Genomic DNA, 13,619 nt, shown 5'->3' on the forward strand with positions numbered 1-13,619 from the left:
CAGAAGGTTGGAGAGAAATCCACTTGCTAAGTTGATTGCAGCCCGTTGTTCTCAAACTTAATACTGTAATACAGTGGTTCTCAACCTTTTCTTCACCACAGACCCCCTTTAAATACCTTTCGTGGCCATGGACCCCCAAGACTCAAGATTTAAATCAGACATGTCAAACTCGTGACGTCGCGCAATGTATCGGGACGGTTTTGCCATTGCTGGCAATGGGGTGGGCGCAGCTTCCGGATGATGCGTCTGGCCCATGAGCCGACAGTTTGACACCCCTGATTTAAATCATAACATTTCTTCAAGCCTTAGTAGACCCCGCAAAGATATTGAGACGCCCCCCAGTGGTCCATGGACCACAGGTTGAGAACCATTGCCGTAATATATTTGTGTGAAATGCCATGAAGTTGATACTCCTTTCAGTGAACTTAACTACCGAACAATAGTGGTTTAGTAAGAGAACTTACCTCGAATAATTATTCCCATTCTGTGAAATCAGTACTTCACTGTTTTTTTTTACAATTTTTAGTTGTAAAAATTGTAAAAAAAAAACCTGAGCAAAAATCTGACTTTCTTCTTGTCAAATAAATTATCACCTCACAAAAAAAATCCAATAAGTGACACTTTATTAAATATAGTCTTTTTTTCTCCCTCTTGAAAATATAAATATTGTAGATTAAATTCTTATAAATCTGGGGTAGTTCCATTGAATTCATTCTGTCAACCCCATCTAAAGTAACCGCATCTAGAGTCGTTCAAAATCTGTATTTGACTATAAATATATATTTCTTTTTGCAAATTAGTTGTTCGCTTCTTCATGTGATTTGAGCACCGTACAATACATAACTAATGAATTAATCCTGATTATATACAAAGCAGATATATTATTCTAATGGGGTTGTTAGATATTGAAAGTAGCAGTACAATAGAATTTACATATGCATGAACTTTTCCTAAAATACACAATATTCTACTTGATACTCTGGCTTTTGCTCATTCACAATAATAAATACTGCCATGGAAGGAACTTGAAAATCCTGCTACATTGGAAAGGGTTGATTTCCCCCCCCCACAAAATGCCGTTTAAATCACAAATTTTGTACGTCATTCTTTCACTGACAGACACAAACCAATGGAAATTTCATATCAGTAAAAATATATTTATTTTAGAGAGACCTCTGTGTGTGTGTATATATATATATATAGGGAAGCTTAGGCACAAAATGGGCATATAGAGATAATGTAGGCTTCTGCAGGTGTAAAATCTTAGTTATGGTTAGCCCAATCTTGGGGTTTTTTTTAATTTCCAACCTTGTTTCAAATATTCCCCAAGATTACCTTAATCGCATTTAAGAATTAACACATCAGCCTTTATGAATCCTATTTATTCTAATCAAATTATATGAAACCTTAGATTAATTACTTCAAGGAGGATGTAATGCTGCAGAGAATTTTTTCCAAATGCAGTTGAAAGCAAGCATAATTTATATATTTACACTTAGCTTCCATTTTTTTTAATCCTCATACAAAATTTCATTTGTAATCTGTAGGTAGCGTGGAAATATGGATTCAGGTTGAGAATTCAGGGGCATTTCCCCAATTGACCACATATATCTAAGCAACCCTAAAAACTTCCTCATTTACTATGGCCCATGAATAAAAAAAACCACAACTGAAGTTAATTTGTGTCTCTGGGCATCCATATTGCAAGTATTTTTTTTTATTTTTTTTGGCCTTTTGATATAGAAATTATTTTTTTAAAGTTTAATATATCTGACAATCATTTAGCAGGTTATTAAGAAGCTAAGCAGAAGAGGACTTGGCTTGTACCTGGGTGGAAAAACCACAAATAAAGCTCTATAGCTGGAGATCAGATTGGGTGAAAGCATTTCATAAAGACAACCGTACAGATACTCCTTGACTTATGACCGTAATGGAGCCTGGCCATCATAATTGTAAGTTATGATGATGGGAAAGCGGGTCACGCACTGGACCGACTCAATTTTATAACTTTTCTGGCAGTTGTTAAATGACCGCAGATGTCGTGAAGTTTGCTAAGGGCCAGTTTTGCTAAAAATGAAGTAAATGCCAGTTTTCAGCAAAAACATTCTCATGAACCATGGGATGCTGCAAATAGCCTTAATTATGGCTTAACTGCCAAGTGCCTGAAATGCAGTCACGTGACTGGGGGAAAAGGCCATTAGAACTTCAGAACAGGGCCATGTGTAGCCCTGATCATAAGCTGAGGACTATCTGTACGGCATGTCCATATTGCAGCCAAAAAGAGTACATGGATGCATCTATCAAGTTGAGTGCAACTTTAAAAAGATGAAAACAAGGTTAAAATGACACTTGAACAGCAGTTCAGGCTGTTGCTGCTGCGATTGATTGCCCTTGTTCTCTAAAACAAGACAGAAAAAATAAAAGCTCCCTAATGCCTTGGATTTAATTCAGTGAATGCCAGTCACCAGGATGAGGCCCTGCTGCTAAGATTCAGCCTACGCCAAGTTTCAGAGCTCCCAAACTACAGACCACAACATTCAGATGCCCGTTAACTGCCACAACACAAAATTTTAAAGATCTCAACTAGTTAGACTTGATCAGCTTTGGGTTCTTCTAGCTAAACATTGTTAAGAGCAGTTGATGAAAATCTTGGAAAATGACCGTTATCTCCTTTCCTTGGTAGAATATGCTGAGTATGGGTGGTAGGGGAAAGTCTAGATGACACATAATTTATTTCTCTCCTCCTTGATGTAGAGCCACGAGAAAAGGGGAAAGACCTTGGAAGGTGCAGAAGGTTCTCTTCCCTACTTAGGTGAGGTCTCCAGAACATCGGTGGAAAAGATACCCCATGATGTTGCTCTGATTTTTGCAAGTTGGATCTGAGTGATTAATAAAGGACAGCGCACTCGCCAACTTGAACCTGTTTTCTGAGCTTTAATAGCCACTCCTTGCTTCCTCTCTGCATTAGGTGTTTTGTATGGATCTCCTAGATGAGGTTGATGTTCCTCTTCTTCGCCTTGTTCCTGGTTTTTTCCACACAGCTGATTGCTATGGCTTCTGTCCTAAATTACTCAGGCTTCATGGGCAGTGCCTCTGTATCCCTTCTATCCATATTTCTTCAGCATCTTCCTCTGTCTCCTGGAGGCTGCTTCTGCCTTCTTCTTCATCACAAAAACGTCTCCTTTGCTTTAGACGGGTCTACAGCCAAATGTTACAAAAGGGTTTGTGGACAGGGCAAGAGAATTACAAGCCACAAAATGCACGAACCAAAATTCCACTGACAACATCACATATGAACTACAGTTCAGCCACTCTGGACCACTCTGAAATGCATTTCCTCTTTTCAAGGTGTTTATCGTTTCCATTGCTTTTACTGTACTTCCACTGTAATGTTTTAAAATGTATGATGCATACCAGATTCCACCTCCCTCCCCACCTTCACAAGTTTATAACTGTTAACTGAACAACTGCAATCTTATAAAGCTTACATCATTTGGATTTTATCACTTGAATTTGCCTTGTTTTTTCAACAAATTCTCAAAAGTATCCTGTGTCTATGAAGTATGTTATCTAAAGATATTTCTAAGATGTTGCTCCAAGTTTGTCCACTCAAGAGTTCCTTTTTATGGCTAGTTTGATAAAAGTCAGCAAACTCAGTCTGCCTACAGCAGAGTTTCCCAAACTTGGTATCTTTAAGATATGTGGACTTCAGAATTCCCCAGCCCAAGGAAATTCGGGAAGTTGAAGTCCATGCGTCTTCAAGTTGCCAAGGCTGGGAAGCCGTGGTGTACAGCAACTTGAGCCCTGACCGTGTGAGTTACACAAATTGATTGTGCTCCTTATTAGAAAAAGGATAGAGTGGACTGCAAATTCACCCCTTCTCTTGACAAGCAAACTACTAGTCTGTACACGGATAAGTTTTTTGTGCTTTTTGAGAACTGATAGTTTGGCGAGAAACTATGTAGCACATAGGGTTCGTTTTAAAAATCCTGATTTTGATGGTAACTATCTACTTAGCTTTACTTTCCAGTGGTTTTCAGATTTCCTGCTCTGTAGGATTTCTATCCACCTTCTATCCAAGGTGCTGTTTCTCTGCACCTTGCAAAGGATTTAGAATATGTTACCTGTTTACAAAAACAGCCTGATCTACTTAGAGGTAAATAGAGAGTGCATTTTAAAGGGTTAGGGGGAAAATGATGAAGGGGAGAAGGGAAAAACTTAGCATTCACAGAAGCTACTCTACCCTCACCAAGTCTTTTCATTGAAAAATTGCTGAATCTTCTAGGGAAGCCCAGACATTCTCAAAACCCAAGATGGAACATACTGCTCTAAAAACATACATAGAGGCACACTTATGAATCCAAAATGCTATCATACAGCATTCATCTCTGACTTCTTAATCACTCAATTTTGGCTTTATTCAGAGCAATCACCGTCGTTTCCCTTGTAACATGTTTTAGTTGAAGCAAATATTATGACTTTTATTCTTCAGAGCCCTGATTATTATATTTGATCAAAACATCGACTTTGCCCTCTCCCCATTTGAACTTCAGGTCATCTGCGGAAGAGTTTATATGTTCTCCTAGTAGCTCCCAGTGTTGACAACGTGTTGGGAGATTTGGACTTGAATAGTTCCTTTTTTTAAAAAAAATCATTTTTTGTTCTTGCCAATGACAAGACAATTTATGCTACCAATCCAAGTCTTGTAATCTTGGCAAAAAGGAATGAATGAATGATGAATACGATCGGCTTTGGACAGGAATGAAGGTCCAGTTGCTGAAATCGGAAAACAGAGACAAGGAGTTATTGTGTGTGCTTAATTCTGGACTGGGTCCAGAATTTGTTGCCCAAGCCACCAAATATTTTAGTTGAAATATAGCACTATGAATTTCTCAGCATTATGCCTGAAGCTTTGGCAAATACAGTGACACCTTGGTACTTGACTGCTTCAAAACTCATCAAATTTGGTTCTCGATGCATTTTGATGTGAAAATGTTGTCCCAGTACTCTGTCTTTGTTTACTACTCAACGCACTGTTATAGGAAGAGGGGAACAGGTGTGGGGAACAGACAGGAAGTCAGCCATGCTGGGAAGGATGCTGCAAAAGGAGGTGGGTGGCCACAAAGAGCGGACAGGAAGTTGGCCATGCTCAAAAGGTCGTTGTCATAGGAAAAGGGACAGATAGAAAGTTCTTCTCAGCAGAAACAAAGGCTGACGTGATACGTCACATGGTTTGTTTGGGACTCATCCTTTTTAGTACCTGTCGCACCGCCCAGAACAAATTAAAGCCAAGTACCAAGGTACCACTGTAACAGCATTTTGAGGCCACAATAGATTATTTAATAGCATAATTCAGGCATGTTACATCAGGAATGATCTTAAAAGACAGAAAGAAGAGTCACTATCAAGGCAGTTGCCAGATAAGTAAGCCTTGAGTCCTAGCCCAAGAAAATAACTTGTCTAACCTGAGTCTTCAGAGAAGGGCGGGATATAAATGGAATTAAAAAAAAAGACTCAAACAAGCCCCTCCCTAGATAAAGGAGAGCACATTCAAACTTACAAAATTCAATTACTATATCTGTTTCAGTAAAAGTACTCCTGACCTAATCTGGTCTATGTGTAGGGCTGATATATGATTACAATTGTAATTCTACTGTGACTATATTCATGGGACTATATTAGGAAATCAAGAGACGAGATGTGAGGGAGAACCAATCTAGCATTTTATTCTGTTTGCTGATGGGGACAATGGGGAGCAGGCTGTCTATCCAAAATCCAACTGAATTCAGAGACCATGAAAAGAAAGATAATTTTACACTCAATTCTAGTTGTGAATTTAAGGAACAGGAAAGCGTATTCCTGTCTGTATGTAGGGTTTCCATATGTGAAATGCCTTTCACCGAAAGAAATGTTCCCTTGGAAAGAGGTAGGACTGCAAAATATGATTCAAGGAGTAGATGATGCTCATCAGCCTTTTCCAAGCTCTATAGAGTGCCTCCAGATCAGTAGGGTCAGACTTTTTTTTTGTAATTATGGAGTTGTCTATGTGATGGAGAGAATTCTTTTGTTTTATACTGCAGAGAATATCCATGGATAATAATTTTAACCATTCAAGGGATCATTCATTAATGACTAGGAATGCTGCCATGAAATGTGCTTTTCCTGCTGCTTCACAGAACAGCTAATCTGTGGGGATCGTGTTTTCTAATAATCAGATGCCACATGTCTATGGAGATTCTCAGTCATCCAGGTCACAGTTGTCCCAAACATCTTCAGAGAAAAACAAGAAAGTCTTGAAAAAACACCTTTGGGATCAGATGCTACAAATAATAACAATCTTCATCCCCAGCTATGTTGCAAAACAAATAATCCCAGCACACTTACAATTTCACCTTCCTTTCCTCCAAAGTCCAAATAGAGCATCCGAATCCCATCATCTGAAGATGATTTTAGCTTCTCGTAGGGATGCTGGAAGATGGTTTTGGGAAAGGCACCAACTTGGGGTTCAGTTGTGAGGGAAAATCCATGGTCATAATGGATGGTCAAACGGCACTCCTGGTTTTTATACATGCAAGCTGAAGAAGGAAACAGGAACAAACAGGATTTATGGCACTTTAGAAGAATGATAGTGCTAATAAAAGATTATGAGGCCACTCTGATGTTGGTAGTAGCTTGGGGATTAATAGGAATGCTAATGAGTTCCCTGCTAATTGGAAAGAAGTTCCAATGATTGTAACAATGAGGTTAATATAGCACAAAGGTTTCAGCACAGCTGACCGTGCAGCATTAAAAAGTGGTAGGATCCACAGTGTAATAACAATTGCTGTCTGTGTTTAATTAAAAAGGGAGTTGTGTATCTTGTAAGATCCCTGAATCAGGTTTCTCAACCTTTGGGAAACTACTACAGTCAAGGACATGGAGTAAAGTGTAAACTTTCAGCGAATAAGAGAAGTTTAGCAATTGATCTTGCTTTTCAAAATTTCTAGATGCCAAGACAGCTCTTGTGATAGCCAAGGATTTATTGATAAACATTACATTTAGGTAAAAGGTAAAGGTTCCCCCGCACATGCATGCTAGTCATTTCCAACTCTAGGGGCCGGTGCTCATCTCCGTTTCAAAGCCGAAGGACATCCGAGGACGTCTCCGTGGTCATGTAGCGGCATGACTAGACGCCAAAGGCGCACGGAACGCTGTTACCTTCCCACCGCAGTGGTTCCTATTTTTCTACTTGCATTTTTACGTGCTTTCAAACTGCTAGGTTGGCAGAAGCTGGGACGAGTAACAGGCGCTCACTCTGTTACGCGGCACTCGGAATTCGACCCGCCAAACTGCCGACCATCCGATCGACAAGCTCAGCGTCCTAACCCACTGAGCCACCGCGTCCCTTAACACTACATTTACATCCTGCCTTTCCTTGACACAGGAGTGAGTGTTCTTGTCCTCATTTGATCCTATGTCATCTCAAAAGGACCAACTTGTGAGGAGGCTGAGGTACTGACTGCCTCAAGCCAACTTGTAAGCTCTGTAATGAAGTGTCATGTCACAGATGGACATTCAATCCACCCTACAGAACTCCCTCTGACTCTTTTTGTGGCCTTGAACCAATAAAACTCACCTCGGTTCTCTGACTAGGCCACTACAGAGGTAGAGAGAAAGGGACTAGGACTAGGCCAGGGGTAGGCAAGCTCGGCTCTTTTATGACTCATGGACTTCAACTCCCAGAATTCCTGAGCCAGCTGTTTATTAGAAAACACGATCCCCACAGGAATTCTGGGAGTTGAAGTCCATGAGTCATAAAAGAGCCGAGCTTGCCTACCCCTGGACTAGGCCAATTGCTCTGCTCTCAATTTCTCCTCAATGTCTCTCTTATCAGGCTGCCTGAATTGTTTTAATCTCCAGGAAAAAAGAAACAACTGTTGTTGACTTTAGTCTTTTCTCCTCCCTCCCTCCCTCTTCTTCTTTATATCTTTTAAAGTGCAATTCTGAGCCCAGACCATTGATCAAAGGATTTAAACAAAACAACAGTCCAGACTAGCATTCTTAAAAGATCTGCCATCTAATGTGAGCAATAGATGTTGGATGGCGTTGATTTTGCTCTTTAACCAGTCTTTCCAAACTGCAAAAGAGTCCTTTCAACACCATCTAGTTTATTGACGAGGTCTCTTTCTTGCCACTGGCAGAAGCCAGGGAGGTCCGTCTACCAAGATTCATCCTGCTCTGGGAGAAATTGATTGCCAAGAAGCTTCTGTGCAGTTGATTTACCTGTTGTGACTTCCACAGAGAGTTCAGTTGCGTTGTGGCAACCTTGAACTAGGCTCCGGGTCCACAGTGAAAGGTCTCTGCTAGTCTCGGTTTTGAAAAGATGGCTCTCAATCCCTTGTTGTGTGCCCGTTCGAGTGGCAAAGGACAAATCTACCCCAGACTGTGGAGACCCCTTCCCGGGTCCTGAATGTACCAACCTGAAAACAAATTTAAGAACCAACACACATTGTTAGGGAAGCAATCTTAGTGGGAGAAAGACAGTTTCACTGGAGATCCCATATGTGTCTGACATTTATTCTCTTGGATTTATAGGAAACTTTTCCTTGTGACTAATCAAAATCCTTTTCCTAGAATTTTAATAAAAAGAAATATTTCCTTCCTTCCTTCCTTCCTTCCTTCCTTCCTTCCTTCCTTCCTCCCTTCTGTCTTTATTGTTTTTATAATATATAAACTTTCAATAAAACTTCATGTCTGATGGGTATTATTGTCCTATCTGGAAACAAGAAGCTAACAGGGAAAAAAGACCCCATCCCATTTTACAATTTATTATCTTGTTTACTAAGGTTTTTTCAGAGGACCATGTCAAAGAGGCAACTGGGAAGACATATCTGTAGAAGCTTGGTAGTCAATGCAGTTCATATATTTTTTTATGTATTCAGGGATCCAAAATATTTGCTGCACATAGGTTTAACAGCATCAGAAAAAAGCATTTATTAACCTACAGCGATAAGGTATCAGAGGCCATTTCAAGGTAACTGAACAAAGGATGTAGAGTACAGAGAAAATTTGGTGAGGGAGCTGATGAGAGCTTTCGCCCACAAAGTTAACCCAGCTGGAGAAGATTTGCCAGGTCAAAGGAGCCTTTTAATGGACTGCGGTGTGCATTTAAGAGCCAGCATGCTCTAGCAGGTCACACAGTAGGTGGCAGTATCTGGCCATCTTTTCCTGCTTGGGAGTCATACAGGGTCAAACCTGGTTGTTGGTACATAGTATTTATTAAGTGCATTTGATTTACACCTGCCTTTCTGCTTGGCAAATATGCAAAGCACCCGACAATATGTGAATCAAAAAGTTTAAAAAAATCCACGCTAACAAGGATATAAACAACATTTGTTGAGAATGAGGTATCTTTGCAGATTTCCTAAACACAAAGTTGAATAAATATATTCCATTGTCTAGGAGTAATGCATGAGAACCCCCATCCATGTGCCAGAAAGATGGATCTGTGACTGTGGGGCATCTTCAGAATGATTGACCAAAACTACTGGTCAACTTTGTTAACAGGACAAGCAGCCCCTTTGAGACTTTAAAGCATAACGCCAGCACCTTAATTTTTGCCAGTAACCAACAACCAATCAGTATAGATCTTTCAAAACAGGCATTATGCTAAACCTGTACTTGAAATGTAGCCCAACTCTTATCTTTGGCCCCAACAATAATTTCCAGATTTTGTTTCCCCCAGGGACAGCCCAATCGGACTTGCACGATTGTCACGATAGACTATCATTAAACCATGGATAAATCACTGCTGAGGGTGGCCAACTCAAGAAGAGTACAGGTTGGTCTACTAGTCATACTGGGCAAATACATGCCACACATTTCTTCCCCTACCACTTTCCAAGAAAAAGTCTTCTGTCATAGATAGTGTGTGTGTGGGGGGGGGGAACAAAACCATAGGCTGGATTGGAATGGTGGAAAAATATCTTTGAAAGAGGCAATGGAAAACCTTTTCTGTATTGGTGGTAAAAAAAATAGAATATTTCTACAAACGTACCAGGAACCAAGCTAAAGAACATTATCATCATCTGGATTCACATCAGTCTTGATTCCTGGCAACTGCCTAGACCAGGGGTAGGCAACCTCGGCACTTTTATGACTCATGGACTTCAACTCCCAGAATTCCTGAGTCAGCATAGCTGACTCAGGAATTCTGGGAGTTAAAGTCCATGAGTCATAAAAGAGCCGAGGTTGCCTACCCCTGGCCTAGACAAGTCCCTGCAGTTTTCTTGACCACATTTTGGAAATGGTTTGCCATTGCTTTCTTCCTATGACTGAGAGAAAGTGACTGTCCCAAAGCTAGTTTCATGCCTAAAGCAAGATGTCATGGAATTGCACAGCAGCTGTCCACAAAAAGTCAGAGACTACTGACACGAACATGTAGTTTTACAAAAATAAATGTATTTATTTTTTGCTGTAAATATAACATTTATATTTACAGCAGACAAGATAGTCAGGAATACATGAACATTCTGAGGTATGCAAAGCGTACAGAAGAAAAAAGCGGGAAAAAGGGAAACTCCCCCTTTACACCCACAGCCACCAATCACAGCATAGATTGCCTCCTCTATGTGTCAGCAGTTTCTAACTCATCAACTACAACTGTGTGTAATGGCCTATTGTACACTTTGCTGTTCCAGCTACTAAATTTAATATTCTAACACAAGACCAGCTACTAAATTTAATATTCTAACACTCTAATGGCAGAAAGTGAAGAGGAACTGAAGAGTCTCTTGTTGCGAGTGAAGAAGGAGAGTGCAAAAGTTGGGTTGAAACTAAACATTAAGAAAACCAAGATCATGGCATCCGGCCCTCTCAATTCCTGGCAAATAGATGGGGAAGAAATGGAGGTAGTGACAGATTTTATTTTCCTGGGCTCCAAGATCACTGCAGATGGGGACAGTAGCCAAGAAATTAAAAGACGCTTGCTCCTGGGGAAGAAAGCCATGGCAAATCTAGACAGCACACTAAAAAGCAGAGACATCACGCTGTCAACAAAAGTGCGTATAGTCAAGGCTATGGTCTTCCCAGTTGCAATGTATGGCTGTGAAAGTTGGACCATAAGAAAGGCTGAGCACCAAAGAATTGAGGCTTTTGAACTCTGGTGCTGGAGAAGACTCCTGCGAGTCCCTTGGACTGCAAGGCGATCAAACCGGTCAGTCCTAGAGGAGATCAACCCTGACTCGTCTTTAGAAGGCCAGATCCTGGAGCTAAAACTCACTTTGGCCACCTAATGAGAAGGAAGGACTCACTGGAGAAGAGCCTAATGCTGGGAAAGATTGAGGGCAAGAGAAGAAGGGGAAGACAGAGAATGAGATGGCTGGATGGAGTAGGCGTGAGCTTAAAGGGAGTCCAGAAGATGGTAGAGGACAGGAAGGCCTGAAGGAACGTTGTCCATAGGGTCGCGATGGGTCGGACACAACTTCGCAACGAACAACAACAACAACACAAGCCCAGAACTCAAATTTCCCTGCTCCTAATGTGGCACCTTAACCATTAGACTAAGCTGGCTTTAACTTTAAGGAGGCATGGAAGATCTGGCTCAACCTTCTCCCTCTCAAACAGCCAAGTTAAAAAGACAGAACTTGTCCATTCTTGCATCTGCTCATCCACAAACCTGTGTTTTCTTGTTCCCCATTTACAAATCTTACCAAATCTTCTTTCTAACACATTCTCTCTTAAACCTTGCGTTTCTAGACACGTCCCCACAAAATAAGCGTCTCATTAAGGTTTTGCTCCACAGCATCATAACGTTCAGGCATTGATAGTTTACAAAGTGAAATTGAGAAGTCTATGTCAAGGCACTTTAACTTAGAATTCTTAATAACTGAACTCCTCGGACTTTTCTACTTTTAAAAAGATTTGGAAAATGTTTACCAAACTACAAGTTCAGACAAGAAACAGAAGGCCGCGTGGCGTGTTGTGTCAGAGCATGAGCGAGTGACGGCACCGGCGCAACCTGCCTTGCAGCCTCCTGCCACGAGCGGCAGCACCGGTGCAATGCGCCACGTGGCATCCAGCCATGAGCATCCGCAAGTGCCCACAGAAGAACTCGGGCAGCGGTGCAACAGGTGTCGGGGCGTGGGAGGCCTGGTGGCGGCAGGTAAACAGGTAAGAGATCCTCCCAAAATAAGATCTGGTGCCTCTTTTGGAGGCAAAAATATATATAAGATTGGGTCTTATTTTCAGGGAAACACATTAGTCCTCAAGCTAACATTCATTTGTTTAGTGACTGTTCAAAGTTACAACAGCACTGGAAAAAGTGAATTATGACAGGTTTTCACATTTACAATCGTTGTAACATTCCCCTGGTCATGTGATCAAAATTTGGGTACTTGACAACTGGCATGTACTTATGCCAGTTGCACATGGTCATGTGATCACCATTTGTAACCTCCCAATTTGTAACCTTCCAACAAGCAAAGTCAATGGGGGAAGCCAGATTTGTTTAATGACCGCATGATTTACTTAACAATTGGAGTTGTTAAGTAGTTAAACCTTCACAACTGTGGCAAAAAAAGGATTGCAAAATGTGGCAAAAAAAAAAGGATTGCAAAATGGGGCTAAACTCTCTTAACAACTGCCTTGTCTAGCAGCAAAAATCTTGGGCTCACTTGTGATCCTAAGTCGAGGATTACCTGTATCTAAAATAGCTGAAAAGAGAGTTTCTGATGTAACTGGTTATGATGATACACGGCAATTTTTCAAAGAAGAAACTGCATCTGAAGTAGATTTCCAGTCCCTCCAACTTTGACAGGTGTGTGCTTGTGGCAACTTAGTTGTTCTTTTATAAGTAGTTGTCCTAAGATAACCTTCCTGTCTATAGAAAGAGGGAACTGGATACCACAGACATTTCATTTCGCTAGCTTGTGGGGCTGTTCAGAGGTTGCAAAGGTTCTCAGGTTTCTCATGCGGTTTCCAGAACAAAACAAACACAGGGTCAGGCAAAGTGTGTTTAAAAGGCACTGGGAATCCAAGATAATAAAAACTGCAGTCCAATTAAACATGCATTAGGATTGGTCAGAGTTTCAGCTGAGTCCACTGTTTCAAGCCAATGAGTTAGTTTTAAACTCAAAATCATGTACAGAAATCATGATGGTTGAATTTTTTTTTCTGCAGCTATTAGTTTCTTACTCTTGTTTCATCAGAACGTTATGTTGGGAGGCTGGCCCTTCAACAAGTTATTCATCTCCATTTGTTCTCCTCAACTACGTGAGAAATGTTTTCCCTACTGACAGCTCAACAGTTATCAATCACTACATGGACCAACTTTAGCTGGTAACATGAAAACTTCTCTCCTGCGGTGAACAGAAGCTGATCAAATGCCTGAACCTTCCATTGACGGTCCATGTTTTATTGTAGGGGTCTCCGAACTGGTCAACGAAAAAGTGAAACATTTTCAAACAATAAACCAAGAAAGCCCAGTCGCCTTTGGGGAAAAGGACCTTTGGGATAGTTTTTGTGGGGTCCATTGTAACTTGGAATGGCCGCTAAGTAACCAGTCATAAGTTGAGGACTACCTACATAAAGGTAAAGGTAAAAGTTCCCCCGCACATGTGTGCTAGTCGTTTCTGACTCTA

General features: G+C 40.9%; 1 protein-coding gene across 1 annotated transcript in view; it reads right to left on the bottom strand.

Moving 5' to 3' along the window:
* Nucleotides 1-606: 606 nt before the first annotated feature.
* The window catches only part of SNTB1 (syntrophin beta 1), a 107,557-nt gene continuing 94,544 nt past the window's right edge, over nucleotides 607-13,619 (bottom strand). Inside the window, exons 5-7 of the mRNA XM_081325183.1 lie at nucleotides 8,263-8,459; nucleotides 6,385-6,575; nucleotides 607-4,776 (exon numbers count right to left, since the gene is read on the bottom strand). Of these exons, the coding sequence (XP_081181309.1) occupies nucleotides 4,684-4,776; nucleotides 6,385-6,575; nucleotides 8,263-8,459 (481 nt within the window). The 3' untranslated portion in view covers nucleotides 607-4,683. The remainder of the gene's footprint in view (nucleotides 4,777-6,384; nucleotides 6,576-8,262; nucleotides 8,460-13,619) is intronic.

The sequence above is a fragment of the Vipera berus genome (assembly GCF_964194415.1).
Source record: "Vipera berus genome assembly, chromosome: 3".
In the NCBI taxonomy this organism is placed as follows: domain Eukaryota; kingdom Metazoa; phylum Chordata; class Lepidosauria; order Squamata; family Viperidae; genus Vipera; species Vipera berus.